Source organism: Periplaneta americana, chromosome 1, assembly GCF_040183065.1.
Source record: "Periplaneta americana isolate PAMFEO1 chromosome 1, P.americana_PAMFEO1_priV1, whole genome shotgun sequence".
Classification (NCBI taxonomy): Eukaryota; Metazoa; Arthropoda; class Insecta; order Blattodea; family Blattidae; genus Periplaneta; species Periplaneta americana.
Window position 1 is genome coordinate 43,417,056 of NC_091117.1, and position 17,607 is coordinate 43,434,662.

Sequence of the window (17,607 nt, forward strand, 5' to 3'; positions counted from 1 at the left end):
TTAGAAACTCGAAGCAACCAAGAATTCCTAAAAAGATAACGTACTTCTGAGTGACATAATTGATTTAGTTTTAAAATGTTTAAAAGTTCTTGTAAAAAATTATTTAAGTAAAAAAACTCAAGATTTATGTGTTTATAATAGATTTCCTGAAAATATGTATTTACATAATTTTTTTGTGAAAATATGTGTTTTTATGTGAAATAAAATTCGGGTTTTAAACTTGAAACATCATGTTCGGAATTTTTAACTTTGTTAATTGTGTTTTATCACACGCAAAAATAACATTTAATTACATAGAAATCCGCTCCTTAGTTATATTAGTGTTCGTTGAGTGCTTGTGTATTTGATCATTTCAATATGAATAAAGTTAGTGAACTAATTGGAAGGCAATTAGATTTCGACAGCAGATTTCGCGCCTAGAAAGACTGACAGCAATGCTTTCAATTAAGAGTAAAATGGTGCGTTTGATTCCTAACTTCAACCAGCGAGTTATCGAACTAAGGATCGAAGTTTGGACTTCATCTATAAATAGAAAGGTTAGTGTATATATTCTTTATATTTACATTTTGCTATTGAAATTTTCAGCAATCATTCAGTATGGCAAGCCTATGTTCGTATAGTGAGGAACCTATGGATTCAATTAATCCAATATTAGTGCCCCGCCGAATAATTTGGTCACCAGCCGCCACTGGTGGTTTGGACACGTGAATAGAATGAGTGAAGACAGGAAAGCGAAGCAAGTGATGGAAATGCAGGTGGAGAGTAAAGTAGGAAGAGGACGGCCGAAGAAAACATGGGGGGATAGAATAGAAAAAGTTGGAATGAAGCGTGGGAAAACCGAGATGGAGATGAGAATAGGAGTGGATGAAATGGACAAAACGAGGTGCTCCGACGCTTAGCGGCATAAGAAGAAGAAGAAGAAGAAGAAGAAGAAGAAATTTTATAAGGCAGTAAGAAGAAATATCTGGGTAATTGTGAATTTTGGATGGGTATTTTCTGGGTATATTTTAAATTTCACACAAGATGTATACTGTACAAGTTTCAACAACTTTATTGTTAACTCAAAAATACAATACAATAATCAATGACACTTATATCACCAACCACACTATGTGTGTGAAGAAAGAATGTTCGGTAACATTATCAATTGATGATTTATGTATGCTTGATGATGTGGAAAGAACATCTGTAACATCGAAAGATCAGGTTGGAAGTATTCCAATTTGTATTGCGTCAGAATTGCAGTGCTATAAGTAATAATAATTTTTTACATGTTGTAATCTTCCAATTTTTCGTTTTTGCTCGACGCTTGAGAAGTAATAAAAACTAAATTACTAATTCAGTGTATAGACTAGTTTCATATACGAGTTTCTTCAATATAAAAAGATTTACGGATGCGTTCAGGAACGATTATGAAATTTTTTATATTTACCTTCTTGGCAAATGCACAGAACACGTTCTTCATCCTTCGTAAATTGTGCATGATGTGTGAATATTTAAAAATATATATAACATATTTTACTGTACAAAAATTAAATACATAACGTGTATTGCTCAACCGTAACTTTCCCTCAACCAAGTGCTAATAATATCTTTTTAACAACATATCATTTACTTGTGTTATATTTTGAATTGTAATTATCTAAACTGCTTGAGATCGTATTCTGTGCTAAACCAATTTTATTTTTACACAAAAATTCTTTTATAAGTTATAAATTTTACTGAATTAATAAAAAAGTTTCGGAATTCTTAGAATCCCTTTTGTATGTAACTTTATATCTTTTCTTTAAACACAACGTACATATACACAAATGATATTTACAATCTTAGCAATACACAACACAATTTGTTGATATAGTTACAGTGGAGAGTTAGCATGACTCTTCTTGCAATGACAATACAGCTTATGGTTTTATCTCTAATAGTGTCTTTGATGATTTTTTCCGTTCAACTAAGATACGAATAGTATTAAAAAGATCATGGAGGTTTCTAAATATTAGAAAACATATTACCTAATAGTTTTCTTTCATAATAGTAGCTAAAACTTCAGCACTTCAAATATTTCTCCGTAATATCATATACGAAAAATTCATTTTTGTTTTCGTAAGACGGCGTGAATTTGAGTTTGTGTAGTATGTGCTCGTATCACGACATTTGAGTCTCAATTTTTATTCTGCTTAAAGCAAACTTATTGTGAAAATGTTCTTTAAATAATGGGTATGTTAATATCATCTCCTATTTTATTAGCGTAACTTTTATCAGCTTATCCTAATAAACTAGGATTTGTCAGTTACATTATTTTGCTGCATTCATTCATTACATGTCTGCTTTGTTGTTTCTTTCAAGAGGTATTTTAAATTGTTTTTGTTTTTCTTCATCTCGAAACTTGATGACAAATATTACTACGAGATTGTTCGTCAATGATTTTCCTATACTGCGGACATCATGATTTTACAATCCCTTGGCCTCGTTATTGTAAATTTAACAACACGAAAATACTCATTTATTTTACAAAAGTGATTCGCGTATTCTTACAGATTTTATACCACAAATTTCCATGGCAAGATATCTTAAGGCACAATAAACATGGATTTTTAACAGTTATTTGAACATGTTGCAGTTACATTGATGATTGTTCATTGTTTTCGCCTTCTTCAATTTATTTTTGCTTTCCATTTCCAAAACAGCTGACGTACGGAAAGTTAAGCCATGTTGTATACAAGATTGTTTTAACGTTCAAATCTCTTTTCTCTTTAGCTACGATATTGATAGGCCCTACATGAAGTAATGTGAACAACATCCTACTTAAAATAACTGTGGTGTTGCAAACGATTACAAACTGGGAAAACATATCAATTGATAGGGAAATGGCCTTACAGATTTTTGTTGTCATAGTGGTACGTTACACTCGCTTTGAAATAAATGTGCAAAATTTATGAACAAAATTACAAGATAGTAACTTTATATATCTTAAAATTATGGAGTCGTTATTAACTTTTGTATATTCTATAGCATTAGAATTTGAAGTCTACATCATAGTCGTAAAATTGTATATTGTTAATATTTTTTTGTGTATTGGAAGGTACCTTTCAACTCCAGACTTTGCGTTAATACGTGTTCATATCTTAGTTGTAAAGCTTTCATCCTTAAGAGTTCAATAAATATTAGTATACAAGATATTAAAAAGAGACAAAAATCGTCTTCGTTCATTCATTTCTAACAGACAATAAAACGCCGGGTGTCCCACCCATTCCGCTTAAAAGTAAAGCAAAATTACTTATGAGGGGAATGAGGATTCACAAAAAATTCGATTCCATGAGCTTTAAGATGAAAAGTGGACAATGCCGCTTAAAGCTGACGGTACCCTTCTCAAACAAATAACTTGATAGGGATGAAATTAGCAATAATGAAGGCATGACATCATTGGAGGTGAACATGACGATGTTTTAACAAGAGATGATGGTGAGTTCTTTGGACTCTCCTCACATTTGGTCAGGCCATGATGATGAGCGATGATTGTTACAACAATGATGTTGATACTAATGATTTATAAATGCCAGGACTCGTATAATAGTACTACGAAATCAACCAGAAAAGGCACTGACTCAATCTTATCACGTTCCTATATCGTCGTTGACAACGTCTTATTTAGAAGTATTTGTAAATATTGTAGACAGTTAAAAAAAGGGGAAGAGTAGGTCTTGAAAAATAGTGTCGTTTGATTGTATCAAGAAAGATGAAGGTTTCGCAGTGTATAATTAACTCCCAAAACGTCTTGGCATGTTGAAAATATAAACACAACTACAAAAATAATAACTCTTTCCTTAACGTTAAAAACAGCCTTCAAAAATATCATCTATAGTTCGCTAATAGATGCCAAGAAATTTTGGGTTCGGTTTACTGCAAATAGACGTGGAGAACTCCATGGTGTCGGTAACACGGTTCTTGTGCTTTCTTGTCGGAGTTGTTGCACATAACCCAGCATTTAATATCATTATTCTCAGTGTAAGCTGATAGGAGGTAGGAAGTCACCGCATCTGGGGAAATTATGAGGCACGGGCGGCAAGTCTGCGTGAGTTCCCACGTGCACGATGGTGTTCATGCCGATGACGATGTGGAACAGGAAGTGACAGTGGAACAGCCAGTATCCTGAAATATTAAAGAAGAATACATTATGGAATACTGCAGTGATATGAAAGGATAATACGAAGGTCAAAACTGCTCCTTTTCTGTTGGTTTATCAGATGTAGTGGTGAACATAACACTTACCGGGGTTGTCGGCACGGAACCGGAAGACGACGTATCCATTGTTGGGGACGGCGATGGTGTCCTTTCCGGGTGGAAGGTCGAATTCTCTGTTGAGGAGACCTCTTCTGTCCAGGTCCAGGGCGTGCTTCAAGTTGATCTTCTTGACGTTCCTGTCGGGTGATCGTCCCATACCGATAACGTTGAAAGCGTAACCGTGCAAGTGGAAGGGATGGCTAAGGTTCGGCTGCTGGACTGTATGTGGAAAACAAATGCGGCTTTGATTAGATTCACTATCACAGTAAATATATTCTTACTTCTACAAGTTAGGTCTGTGTTTTAATCTGATCTGGATTACATGTTTCTCTTTCAGTTCCGAAGGATTAAAACCATTGTTTTATTTTTAATTTCATGAAGAAACTATATACAAAAGCTCAGGTTGTGAAAAAATAAATATTACGAACATTGAAAAACCTATGTTCTTCAGCTATCAAGATGTGCTAAGGGACCTGTTTTTTAATGACGCCGTGTACAATTTCTTTTTCCATTTTCGGATTATTCCTGCCTCAAAACGTACAAAATAATATTTGTTGTACATGTGGTTTAAAATAATATTTTCACCCATATGATTTTTCGAGTTTCTTCATAAAATTAAAAATAGGAAAGCTATAAACAATGTTTCATACTTTTCACTTTTTTAAGGTTACTCTAAAATAAGTATATACCTACTGTATTTTTAATAGGAGTTTTAGGGATTAAATTCCCAAGATTTGGTAAGGGATGTATATTGATTCATATTTGGAAATATAACAAGATAAAAGGACAGAACATAATATATTTTCTACAACAGAACGCCAAGGAGAATATCGAATTAACTCATAAAAGCGGGTGGAAAACTCTTCATTCCAGTTATTTTCCCGTTTCTTTACCTAAATACTAAGACAAAGCTAACCTTCGAAACGATGTGATTTTTCTTTTCATTATCAAAATGGAAACAGTATAACCTGCGTCTCTTTTAAAAAACCATCACTGTTTTCTCCCTCAGTCAGATAAAAACATTTATCTATAGGGTTATTCAAAAGTCAGGAAAGATTTGAAAGTCCTCTAACTTTGTTAATAAGTAAGCTTATAAAAAGTGTAGTTTTATTCATAAAAGAGTGGAGTTTATTTTCACACAAAGTTCTGTTACATTTTCTTTAGTTTGCTGCTACATTAAATGAAATAAACAGCAATTGAAGCTATTCTTGAGTGAGTCAATGTATGTTTCTTTACAAATTCATATCAGTGGATAATGGTTTTGTCGCTACAAATGAGAATTGGCCTTATTCAAAGTTATAGACTGAGATCATTATGGACGTTTGTAAAAATTTGAAGAGACTTTGTTCTGGGGCAGATAAGAAAACATTGCATTAGATCAAAGTCCGTAGGAAACAATGTGAATGCTGAGATGGATCTGTTTTGAATTTGGTTATATCTGAGTAAATTCCATTCTACTTATGGCTTTCAAGGAACTCCGAGGTTCATTGCCGCCCTCATATAAGCCCGTCATCGGTTCCTATCCTAAACAAGATTAATCCAGTCTCTACCATCATATCCCACCTCACTCGTATCCATTTTAATTTTATCCTCTCAAGTACGACTCTGCCTCACTAAAGGTCTTTTTCCCTCCGACCTCCTAACTAACACTCTATATCCATTTATTATTATTTTTCTGTGAACTTATTTCTTAACAAAATTAAAGGAATTTGAAATCTTTGTTGGCTGTTGAGCGAATGTTATTTTTTATGTACAGAGCTGTGTTATTATTTTCCATAAACTTACTTCTTAACAAAAATGACTTTCTAATCTTTCGTGAATTTTGAATGGGTAAATGACTTACATATAAAACAAACTATTAAAACACAAATCAGCAGGATGTAAATATGAAGGCCGCTCATAAAAAAGATGATGTCCTAAACTGAAGAATTGTTGCGGAGCCGTTAAGCCGTATCGTTACGATGACAACCAAGTACACAATGTCGCCAACATGACGGAATATTATACGTGGGCCTATTTTGGTTTCGCCAAAACGGTAAATGATCATGGTAATTGCGACTGGACCAAAAATACGTCAAAACGTCCATCATAATTTACTGCTTTTGAGAAGATTGCCTCCAAATTTGCCTTTGTCGATTTCATCAATATTCCCTGGATCATATCATATTTCTCTTCATTTTGCTTTGATAAACTATTATAATATCTTTCAAAATCTGTATTTTCTTTAGAACCCCCACTATACTTGCTAAACCTTAGAATTTACTACTGCGGCCAATTATTAAAGAATATAGTCACGAATTTTACCAGCGACATATCGTTTCTCTTTTATTTCACATGGCTCGGTATGGCCCGGTCACTATTAGTGAGCATAATCGGCGCTGCTCATTATATGCATTCTCCAGATAGTAAGAAATGTGAAGGTAGAACTTGAGAAACGGGAAAGGCAGTTAAATTTTCGACCTTACTTTACTTTGTGAACTGTCAGATTTCCTTTTGTTCAGGAGAGAAGGGAGGCTTTCTTGGCTCTTTTTTCTATTTTTCCAAGAGATTTGTATAATTTTGAATGAGTATAATTATGTCTGTGCTGATAAAGCATTAAAAATTTGGAACATGCTGTATTAAACGATGGTTACCTTCATCTACAAGCACGACTTCTACAATGGCGTTGAGAGGGATGTCGACCTTGTGGGTGCACATGCAGTTGGCGCCACAGTCTGGGGGCCTGTTGTCGCCGTTGCAGAACTGCTCAGGTGGAATGTCGTCGATCTGAGACAGGGGAGGTGAGGGTGGGAATACGAAGGAAATCTCATCGACAAGACTGATGACGTGATCTCCAGTGGGGGCAACTGAAATAAAAATTATATTCGTGAGTATTTTATTACAAGTGATACATCGGCTAATGAAATTAGCTTAGAGTGCTCGCTATTGAAGAGTTCTCACAGATATAATGATGCTGTAGTTGAATAAAAACGTATGGAAAATATGAACTTACCCAGATAGCGATTGTAGGAATGAGGCTGGAAGATTTCCTCGGGTCTGTAGAACAAGAATCGGAAGGGCAAGAAGATCTTAACATCGGGACGTTCCTGGAGAAGACCTTCATCGATGTGCTTGGCGTTCTTCAGTTGGTTTATGCAAACAGCATCTGTACGTTGTCTGTTACACACGGCATCCAGAGGGTTGAGAACCTGATAATAAAACAGAGTTCCTTGAGACGATGATTCGGAAAAGAATATGAATTGGATTCATTATAAATTACGAGAGAAGCCTTAATATTAAATTTTTCTTATTTTCAAAGAAAATATGAAGATCAGATGAAACGTTATAATACCAGTCTCTGCCGGAACCGTAAGGAAGAGATAAAAAAAGACGTAATACGTATTCTCTTATGCTTTAAACCGTGCATAATTACAGGAAAAAAATGGGTAAGAGCTAAATGAATGAATGAACATATCTCAGGTTTGATATTTCGCTGAATAGGGAAGACAGAAACGAAACAGAACGTATCAAAAAATAAATTATCTATAAAATCAGAAGAAGTATAATTCCTAATCTTTTATGGTTTTATGATAACGATAATGATGATTATGGACTAAAATAGAGACGGTGACATTGGAAGAAGTCTTTGGGATTAGTAAAAAATTTATTAGACTAATAAAATTAATAATGACTTTTCAACGGTAAGCCTAGCATTAAAATATTATGTTTGCTTAAATATCTGTCAACACAACAGATACTCATATAAAAAGAAATGTATCATGTTTTTTTTATTTATCTGGCTTTCTTTTCGCTATGTTGGCCCAAATCCGAAACGAATGCACTGTATAATTCCCTCTATTACCGTCAAATCATACATTATTTAGTTTGTAGCAATTTACAGTTGCCAAGAATCGTATTTCTGCGCCATCTATTCTTTTCTGTTGTATTTTAGTTTGTCTTTAACATCCCGTTTCATATATAAGTATTAATGTGACTATTATGTGGCAGCATTGTTTTATGAATGATATTTTGCATTTTCTTAAGTTTCATTTTATGTTGCCATAGAGCTGGAAGTGAAATAACCCTGCAAATTTTCAGAGCGAATAGCTTTAGTTGCATGTAACAAAAAAATGTAATACCATATTGGTTGAAAGTTCATAGTTTTTCAGAAAAAAATGTTTTTCCCCAAATGTTTAACACTTTAACACCCTCTTATTCGGTAACTATTGCGAATAGGATCGTGATTTTTATCCATATCGATAGAGAATGTAATAAAGAATCATTTATTCCTCTGGCGTATTTCCATAGCGTGTTAAATTTTCATGTAAATTTAACTTAAAAGTCACTAATTTCAAGCCACTGAACATGGGAACAGATTGCAACGTTGCAGTCAGAGAGGGAGAGCTTCGCCTAGGGAGACAGACCTAAGTTCTTTGACCTCTTACATCTGTATTACGAGAAGAAAGAGCAGTGTGTTAGTGGCGATGTTGCCAGACTGCTGAAACTTCCAACTTAATTTTCTAATTAACCGTGCATTTAATCACAAAACGTAACATAGGTTTTCTATTCCATTAAGTGTACCCTATCGTCCCTTTCAATCTGCAGGGTTATTTGATTTTCACCCTGTACGCTTACTTAATTTTATATTGAAGTCATCTCTATTATGTTTCACTCTAAATAACTGAAAATTATTAAATTATTATTACAGCCCGGATTTCTAAGCACAGTAAAATAAGCAAGCAAATAAGCACGAAAAATGGTGAAAATGTTGTTGTTGTTTTCTAATGCCAGGCGTTTGACAATAAAGTCATTTGACCTCTTGCACTCCAATATTTTTCAAAGATATTATCATGAAAATAAGCAAAATCGAATACACGGAAATATGATGATAAATTATTATTTATTTCGTAGAACTCTTCCCTTGCAGTATACAAGGAATGTCATCCTGAGATTTTTCTGTGTGAAGTTCCTGCGTCTGTCAGTGAAGAATGATTTGTACAGTGAAAATGCTCTTTTGACGTCGCATGACGTCACAGGCGCATGTAAAAAGTACCACAGTTATTCTTCGGTGAATTCCTCTTCAACATCTGTTTCTTCACCAGAAAGCTTTTTAGAAATTTGACACAGTGTTTTGTAACCGGAATTTTTTTGTAATACCAGACTGAGTTTGTTGAACGAAATTTTTGCAACCCGATGTGTTACTGAAGATAATTTTACCGAAATTTCGTCTATCAGGGAAAGTGAATGTTCCAAGCAATAAAAGAAAGGGAATTGGCGATAAATGACGGCTAGGAGTGAAATATGCTCTTCCAAAATTAAATTTTTGGGTAAAATATGCTGTTTTAATTAAAAATAGTAAAATAAGTAAGCAAAAACGTTTTCCTGCGAAATAAGCATTTATAAGCACTAACAAACATAGTTAAAACTATTTATCTAGGTGTGTCTTACAAAGTATAACCTTTCTGCTTACCTTTAAAAGTGTGAAAAAGAATATGCATTTTGCTTAGAAATCCGGGCTTTACTTATTATATTATGAAAAAATATCCAGCGAAATCGTAACTTAAGGTTACATGATTAATGTTTCCATGTTGCTGCACTGAAACTGCTAGCCAGGTGGAATGTCACTTACCACTCCCTGAGGAAGTCCAATGTCGTACGTGGGCTGCTGTGTAGAGGGCTGGTAAGGGCCCCTAGCGTACCGCAACACGCCGAGCTGCATAGCTCTCTTATTGCCGCATTCTCCCAAACCACGCACCTGTATCCAGTAAGCTCCCACGGGCTGGTCGGCCGTGATCACGAAGTCATAACGCTCTCCTGCAAAGAAAATAAGAAATAAAGAGCAAAGAAGAGAAATTTCTGTCAAAGCACGCTACTTTGCATTGTCGCAAGGAGTCCTGGCTTTCTTGCCTAAATTATTTTGAGAGCTCAAAGGCTGTAATTCATTTGTCTCACTCAAGATAACTCTGCCCCACTGAAGGATACAGTAGATAGATGCTTCGACTGACCTGAGAAGGATATGATGGTGTTGACGTTGACAGGGTGGACGGGCTCTCCGTCGGTGGCGATGATGGTGAGAGCGTGGCCTTCCACGCTGATCTGGGCGGGACACACCGTACCGAAAGAGTTGATGAGACGGAATCGGTATCTCTTGCCAGGCGTCATCGTGAATGTCTCCAGGGGCGTGTTGGTCACAAAGCCTGTGTTAGGATCCTGCAAAAAACGAGATATTCACTGCATGTTAATGTGGCACTTTATTATTTGTCTGATTATTGCATCCTTTAGTATATTTTGTACTTAATATTTGTCTGATTACTATTTTTTATATTTTATACTAATTTAACTCAAACTTAAATTTCGGTATAAGAGAATTTACATCATCATCATCTGGATGTTATACAATGGAATAAAAGCAATTTAAGAGCTATTTAGTGAACCAGTGGCTAGTTTTGTTACATCTGCAAAATATAATATAACTTATTTAATGATGTATTTATTTTGCAAATTTTTAAGTCAGTGAACCAATGACTAGTTTTGTTGTACATATAATTAATTAATTCCGATTGAATTAAGGCTAGAAATACACCACTAGAAATACAAATAGGCCTAGAAGTAAAATGCAGACAAAAACTGAAATTTATAAATTTAAAAATTCAACTACAACAATAACGACAGAATTTAACACCGGTTCGTTCAATGTGCAAAATAAGTAATCACAGCTTAAACAGAATGATTATATTTATAAGTATATTTACAAATTAGAGATAACAAAAGTTATTATGAAAATGTATTAAATCGAAGTACAAAGTATCGTGTCTAGTAACTGGAATTCATGCAATAAAAAACCCCCTTTGTAGTTTAATTTTAAATTGTGTTAATGTACGGCAAATTGGAAATTTATCTTTTGAAGAGGTGGAGAAGTTCAAATATCTTGGAGCAACAGTGACAAATATAAATTATATTCGGGAGGAAATTAAACTCAGAATAAATATGGGAAATGCCTGTTATTATTCGGTTGAGAAGCTTTTATTATCCAGTCTGCTGTCAAAAAATCTGTAAGTTAGAATTTATAAAACAGTTATATTACCGGTTGTTCTTTATGGTTGTGAAACTTGGACTCTCACTTTGAGAGAGGAACATAGGTTAAGGGTGTTTGAGAATAAGGTGCTTAGGAAAATATTTAGGGCTAAGAGGGATGAAGTTACAGGAGAATGGAGAAAGTTACACAACATAGAACTGCACGCATTGTATTCTTGACCTGACATAATTAGGAACATTAAATCCAGACGTTTGAGATGGGCAGGGCATGCAGCACGTATGGGCGAATCCAGAAATGCATATAGAGTGTTAGTTGGGAGGCCGGAGGGAAAAAGACCTTTGGGAAGGCCGAGATGTAGATGGGAGGATAATATTAAAATGGATTTGAGGGAGGTGGGATATGATGATAGAGACTAGATTAATCTTGCTCAGGATAGGGACCAATGGCGAGCTTATGTGAGGGCGGCAATGAACCTCCGGGTTCCTTAAAAGCCAGTAAGTTAATATACGGCACTTTCTGATGTCACTAGATGAAGAATTTCAGGGGCGAAGTGATGTTATAGTAAAGGAAGACGAGTACAAAGAAGTTTTGTAATAAGGAACAGAAAGAAGCGATTTATGCTGATTACGAGATATTGTGAAGAACTGAAAGTGTGCTGTTAGATGGAGTAGAAGTGTGTAGAATTTTGATTAAAAGTGGCAGGGAATGTATGATTCGTCTTTCCTTCATACGAATCAACGAAAGTACGAGTAGTTGCAGAAACTGTGACCAATGACTGGTTTAGTTTGCACAAAAGTGTACTATTTAATTTGTATATGTAGAATCTTGATTAGAGGAAGTATGATTCGTCTTTCTTTCAGACGAATTAACGAAAATACGAGTAGTTGCAGAAATTGTGACCAATGACTGATTTCGATTCCACTAAAGTGTACCTGTTTAGTTTGTGTATGTAGAATTTTGTCTTTCCTTCAGACAAATCCATGAAAGTACGAGTTGTTGCAGAAACTGTGACCAATGACTGGTTTTGTTTGCACACATGTGTACCTATTTAATTAGTTTAATTTTAGATCTTTTGGTTTATTAAATCCCACATGAAAGTTCTACAAAATAGCTTTAAATAGCAAAAGAAAGCTATGTTTCATTGTTCTATGAAGTTCTTCTTCTGATTGTATTTGTGGGGAAGCGAGCATTCCCTCAGAAACTGGCTGAGAAAGTGTTCTGTTTATGTTTCTTTATACCGGTAGTTAAAATATACTTGCTGCGCAGTTAACAGTAGCGAGTAGGGCAGGGACGGGAACAGCCTCTCTCAGAGAATTTAGCTTCTCCCACTATAGTTGCTGTTGTACGTAGGTACTAATGCTGACTGCTCTGTTTACAATACGAGCTCCCTGGAGTAGGGTAATGAAATGAAGTTAGTACTGTTTGATTTTAATAATAATTTGATATAATTCCGGTCGTCTAGCTCAGGGGTTGACAAACTATGGCCTGCGGGTCAAATCCCACTCGCCATCTCTTTTTGTATGGCCCGCGATCTTAGAATGAATTTGATATTTTCATATTCTTTAAGATCATAAAATACGCGCTACACAGTCCAATAGTTGCGAAAAAGACCGCATGGTTGCGCTCCAGTAGCTTCGCATTCGCACTTTTCTATGCAATCAGTTTTGATGATATGGTGTACGAATGTAGAACCTCAGTTTGATTAAATATGATAAAAACAACTTTATTGTTCTCATTATTAGGCCAATACTTCAACAATTTTATTATTATTATTATTATTATTATTATTATTATTATTATTATTATGGTGAAATATTATCTAAAAAACAATTTCGTCTATTAGTAGACTTATATTTCAACAAATGTTTCCTTCTCATTATTATTATTATTATTATTATTATTATTATTATTATTATTATTATTATTATTATTATTATTATTATTTTGGTGAAATATTATCTAAAAAACAATTTCATTCATCTAATTAGTAGACTTATAATTTCAACAATTGTTTCCTTCTCATTATTATTATTATTATTATTATTATTATTATTATTATTATTATTATAGTTATACTTTTCGTACAATAAATTTGTGAAAACTACTTTTGCGGTTACTGTATTTAAGTGCAGTTGGAGAGATTAGTCCTGTCGCACATGTGCAAGAATGGCTGGAGGAGAAGAAAAACAGTACAATTAAAAATTGCCTGTCCTGGTGTCATACATCAGGTCTTATCTCTCCAGCTGTAAGCTGACTTAATACCTTCGACTTTGCCTCTTGGGCCGAGACACTACTTACTAGTACAGTAATTGGCACAGTGAAAAAAAAGTTTGCTGCCCTGGTCTAGATTGATAACGTACCATGAACTGTCCCTTTCCGTTGATGAGCACGGTGTCGGGATCTTGGCCAGGATTGACGGCAAGTCTGCCAGGGTACCTCTCCAGGGCATCTTCGTGCAGCCAGTCACTGAGAAGGACCACGTGGGTCGTGAGATCGAAGTCGTACAGGTGGCTATTGGGGTCCTGAGATGGCGCCTGTCTAACCACGATGCTGCCGTACAGGCCGTCCAGTTTCTGCAGACCTGGAGAAACCAATGATTATAATGTTAGTCCTTGTGTAGTACACAATAATTTATAGACTAGGCAGAATTGTTAGTGAGTTGACATTGTAAATTAATATGTAGTACAGACACGATTTTATGTGCATTATTGATTGAGAAATTAAATTTAAAAAATTTAAATTATGCACTATTACGAAAACAAGCAAGGAACTATTTTTGAGTCACAGAATTAACAATTAATTGGTATACTGTATAAAATCATATTAGAATATCCCGTAAATATGGTTATTTATTCATCTTTATGTGAGTAATGCTAACCTTGTATTAACTTTCTCTAGATACACATGTATTGTGCATACGTCTATTTGGCGTCCAGCTGAATAATATATTTAAAAAAATTAGGTTGCAACTCCCCCAAGAATAAAATTATAATAAACTTTTTCAAGTAGGTTATGCGTGGACCCCTTGAGTATAGGATTGGACTCGTTCCTATTGTTGGGTTTATCGAATATGATGCAAGTGTTTTCAAGGCGACCAAAATCGAATGACGTTCGTGTTTAGAATAATGCCACCAAATCCTTCTATTTCATCTATGAATTTATATCGAATATAGACGTTATTGGTGAAATAATATGAAGTTTCGTTATCTTTTTCAATGTATTTCTCTTTGGTCATTGTACGTTTGTAATTCGTACAGTCGTATATACTATACAAGGTTTCGAAGAGTAAAACTTAATTTGTATTATTTGATCTTCCTACATGTCCAACTTGTTTGGTGCGTTGTCATGGAGATCTACTACAGTGCCATCTGAGGAACATTGTTTGGTACTAGTTGCCTATAGCTCTGATGTCGCCTTGTGGTGCTATCTTTCGGTGTCACGGTGAACTGCATCTCTTGTGAGCATCTCCCACAGGATCCTAAGTTTTTTTGTTTTGTTTTGAGGCATGAGTTTTTACGTTGCTTTGTCTCATTAGGAGCAACAATATATTTCAGTATTGGAGTCGTACATACGAACAGAGGGGAGGTGTTAGCTTTGTTAATTTTTTGCCGCAAAACCATGATTACTTCAACGTTTGTATCGTTCACATTAAAAATTAATTTAGAAAACGTTTCTTTCCTTGATCTTGGGTCCTTGAAATTTTCACTACTGATAGTACTGACATGGGAGCAAGATTGGTTGTATCACCTTTCCCTAGATTCAAATCACCATCCTCCACTTTTTTATGTTCATTAGTCAAAAATATGGGTCTCTTTGCATCAGTAGTGTTTCATGGCATGGTAAAATCTTTTGCCTACATTAGATTTCATTTGCCGTTAGAACAAATTAATTACAATCGAAGTTCAATTACTGTTCTCCAACCAGGAGATTAACCGCGAAAAGAATGTGCTTACTATTGCGTCATCTATTGGAGCGAAGTAGATAGATAATATTACCGTTATAACGTCAGTTTAAAAAACATGCGCTCTCCTACATATGTTATTTCCTGTATGGAGGGATTAAAAGACCAGGAAATTACCCGTCATCTAATTTTATAGTAGTATAAGTATGTGTGCATAGCCAATGGAGATGTGTATACCCACGTGTGTGACCTTATGACATCAACATTCATTCATAGCATCACCCCGCTGCGTCTCATCCCCCTGAGACTTTCTCCTGGTACAGTACTTTTTATTGTATGCAAGTGTTATAATTCAAGAACTGTTCACGTGTTTTTGTACTTAGAAAATATAATCGTTTAGAATTATTCGAATATCTTCCTATTATAAAGAACTGTATTATGTTGGGTTTAAACTCGCATATAATTTGAGCAGTTTGGCTTACCTATGTAAGTAAATATATGCAAATAAAGTTTTCTGCAGAGACTTCTGTCGAGGAACGTATTAACTCTGTAGTTACACTTGCACGAACACATCTTCAGTTTGCTCCAAAAAGTGTCTGAATTCCTCATATTGGACTTTAACCTCTTACAGCATTTGCACACATCTCCACTTTATGGTACTTCTCAGAATATTGCCACCTCTAGCAATACATTGATTTAAATGAAGACGCATGTAAGACCCAAAACGTTCACTGTGGAAGTAGGTAGCCCAGCAAGCTTTGGCCAACAAATGAGGCATTGACATGGGAAGGGTTGTGAGTCAGAAAAAAATATATTTTTTGCTTTGTCATGCAAAAAAATAGTAAGCGCTCGTGCAAAGGGTGTGTAAACAGCGGCAGATCAGCAGATGTACTCGATTAGTTCCAATGCTCGACGTAAGACGGCAGGTGTGTCAAGTCCACAGGGTATGGCTGAGAAAATATAGTAAGTCACCATTCGCCGACGTGTCTGATCTGTTCCACTGTGTGGCAGTAAACAGAATGCTTTATTACTATTGCATATAAAGCTTATTACCACTAACTTGCAGGAATAAGTTACTTTAGGTAAATTCCATGAGCATATAAGTGGGCTCGTTAGAGACTTCGTACCAGTGTGAGCATGCCAGAAGTGAGTGCCAGCGTTTCCAGCTGTCCATTGGTACCGGAACGTGTTTCCTTGCTGGATGGGGCACTGCGTGACGAAGGGCACTCCGTCGTAGTATTGTGAGCCTCTCTGCCAGATTCCGTGCCAATGGATAGTCACCTCCAAACCCTCCATAGCGTTCTGCACATCGATGATAACCTTGTCGTTCTCGCACACCTGTAACAAAAATGTCACATTAGTACCGGCCCAACGAAAACAGCGTGGTGGATACTCCACCCACGTAACTCCAGTTTACTCATCTGCAAAATCCCGCTATTTGCCCATACTCAGATCTTTAACTATGTGTAAAGAAGAATAGTTAGAGTAATATGCTCCGAAAGTACGCTAGGATTTTGGTTCGAATCCTGCATGGGATGATTACTCGTTTTGGGGTTTCCGTAACTGTAAGGAGAATATAAAATAAACCTAAGGCAAATTATCGGGTTCACACCTGTGGAGTAACGGTTAGCGCGTCTGGCCGCGAAACCAGGTGGGCCAGGTTCGATTCCCGGTTGGGGCAAGTTACCTGGTTGAGGTTTTCCCGGGGTTTTCCCTCAACCCTATATGAGCAAATACTGGGTAACTATCGGTGCTGAACACCGGACTCATTTCACTGGCATTATCAACTTCATCTCATTCAGACGCTAAATAACCTAAGATGTTGATAAAGCGTCGGTCGTAATGCGCCAAATACAATCGTGCTATTACAAATTCCACCGCATATTTGTTGTAGGTTTGTTAAAATAATAATTTATGAAATGTGTCTCTCAAAAATGTTTGTTGTAAAGTGGGGTGTAATTTTCGCAAATTGGTTAACTGAATACTTGAAAGTGTAATGAAGTGGAAATAATATTTTGTGTTAAACTGGCTGAATAAATTATGGTCTGGTTCTTCAAGTTATGAGATAGGCAAGGTTGTCAGACGCTAGATAACCATCGCAGTAGTTGATAAATCGTCGTAAAATGAACTAATTAAAAAGTATGGAAAATAGCAAATTTTTGCTATAAGTCTAACATTACTATACCTTTTCCACATATATTTCAGAACTGGTCAATTTAATTTCAGAAAGTGTCATTTGTATTTCAGAAAGCATCATTTGTATTTTAAAAAGCATAATTTGTATTTCAGATTCGTCACTTGTATTTCAGAAGACGTCAATTGCATTTCAGATTCGTCAATTGTTTTTCGGAAAGCGTCATTAGTATTTCAGATTAGTGGTTCGTATTTCTGAAGTAATCAGTTGTATTTC

The 17,607-nt window shown here is 35.4% G+C and overlaps 1 protein-coding gene across 1 annotated transcript in view; it reads right to left on the bottom strand.

Annotated features, from left to right (window-relative positions):
• Nucleotides 1-3,013: 3,013 nt before the first annotated feature.
• The window catches only part of stw (straw), a 251,945-nt gene continuing 237,351 nt past the window's right edge, over nucleotides 3,014-17,607 (bottom strand). Inside the window, exons 4-11 of the mRNA XM_069819206.1 lie at nucleotides 16,325-16,535; nucleotides 13,657-13,877; nucleotides 10,266-10,470; nucleotides 9,890-10,074; nucleotides 7,274-7,469; nucleotides 6,915-7,127; nucleotides 4,270-4,500; nucleotides 3,014-4,149 (exon numbers count right to left, since the gene is read on the bottom strand). Of these exons, the coding sequence (XP_069675307.1) occupies nucleotides 4,001-4,149; nucleotides 4,270-4,500; nucleotides 6,915-7,127; nucleotides 7,274-7,469; nucleotides 9,890-10,074; nucleotides 10,266-10,470; nucleotides 13,657-13,877; nucleotides 16,325-16,535 (1,611 nt within the window). The 3' untranslated portion in view covers nucleotides 3,014-4,000. The remainder of the gene's footprint in view (nucleotides 4,150-4,269; nucleotides 4,501-6,914; nucleotides 7,128-7,273; nucleotides 7,470-9,889; nucleotides 10,075-10,265; nucleotides 10,471-13,656; nucleotides 13,878-16,324; nucleotides 16,536-17,607) is intronic.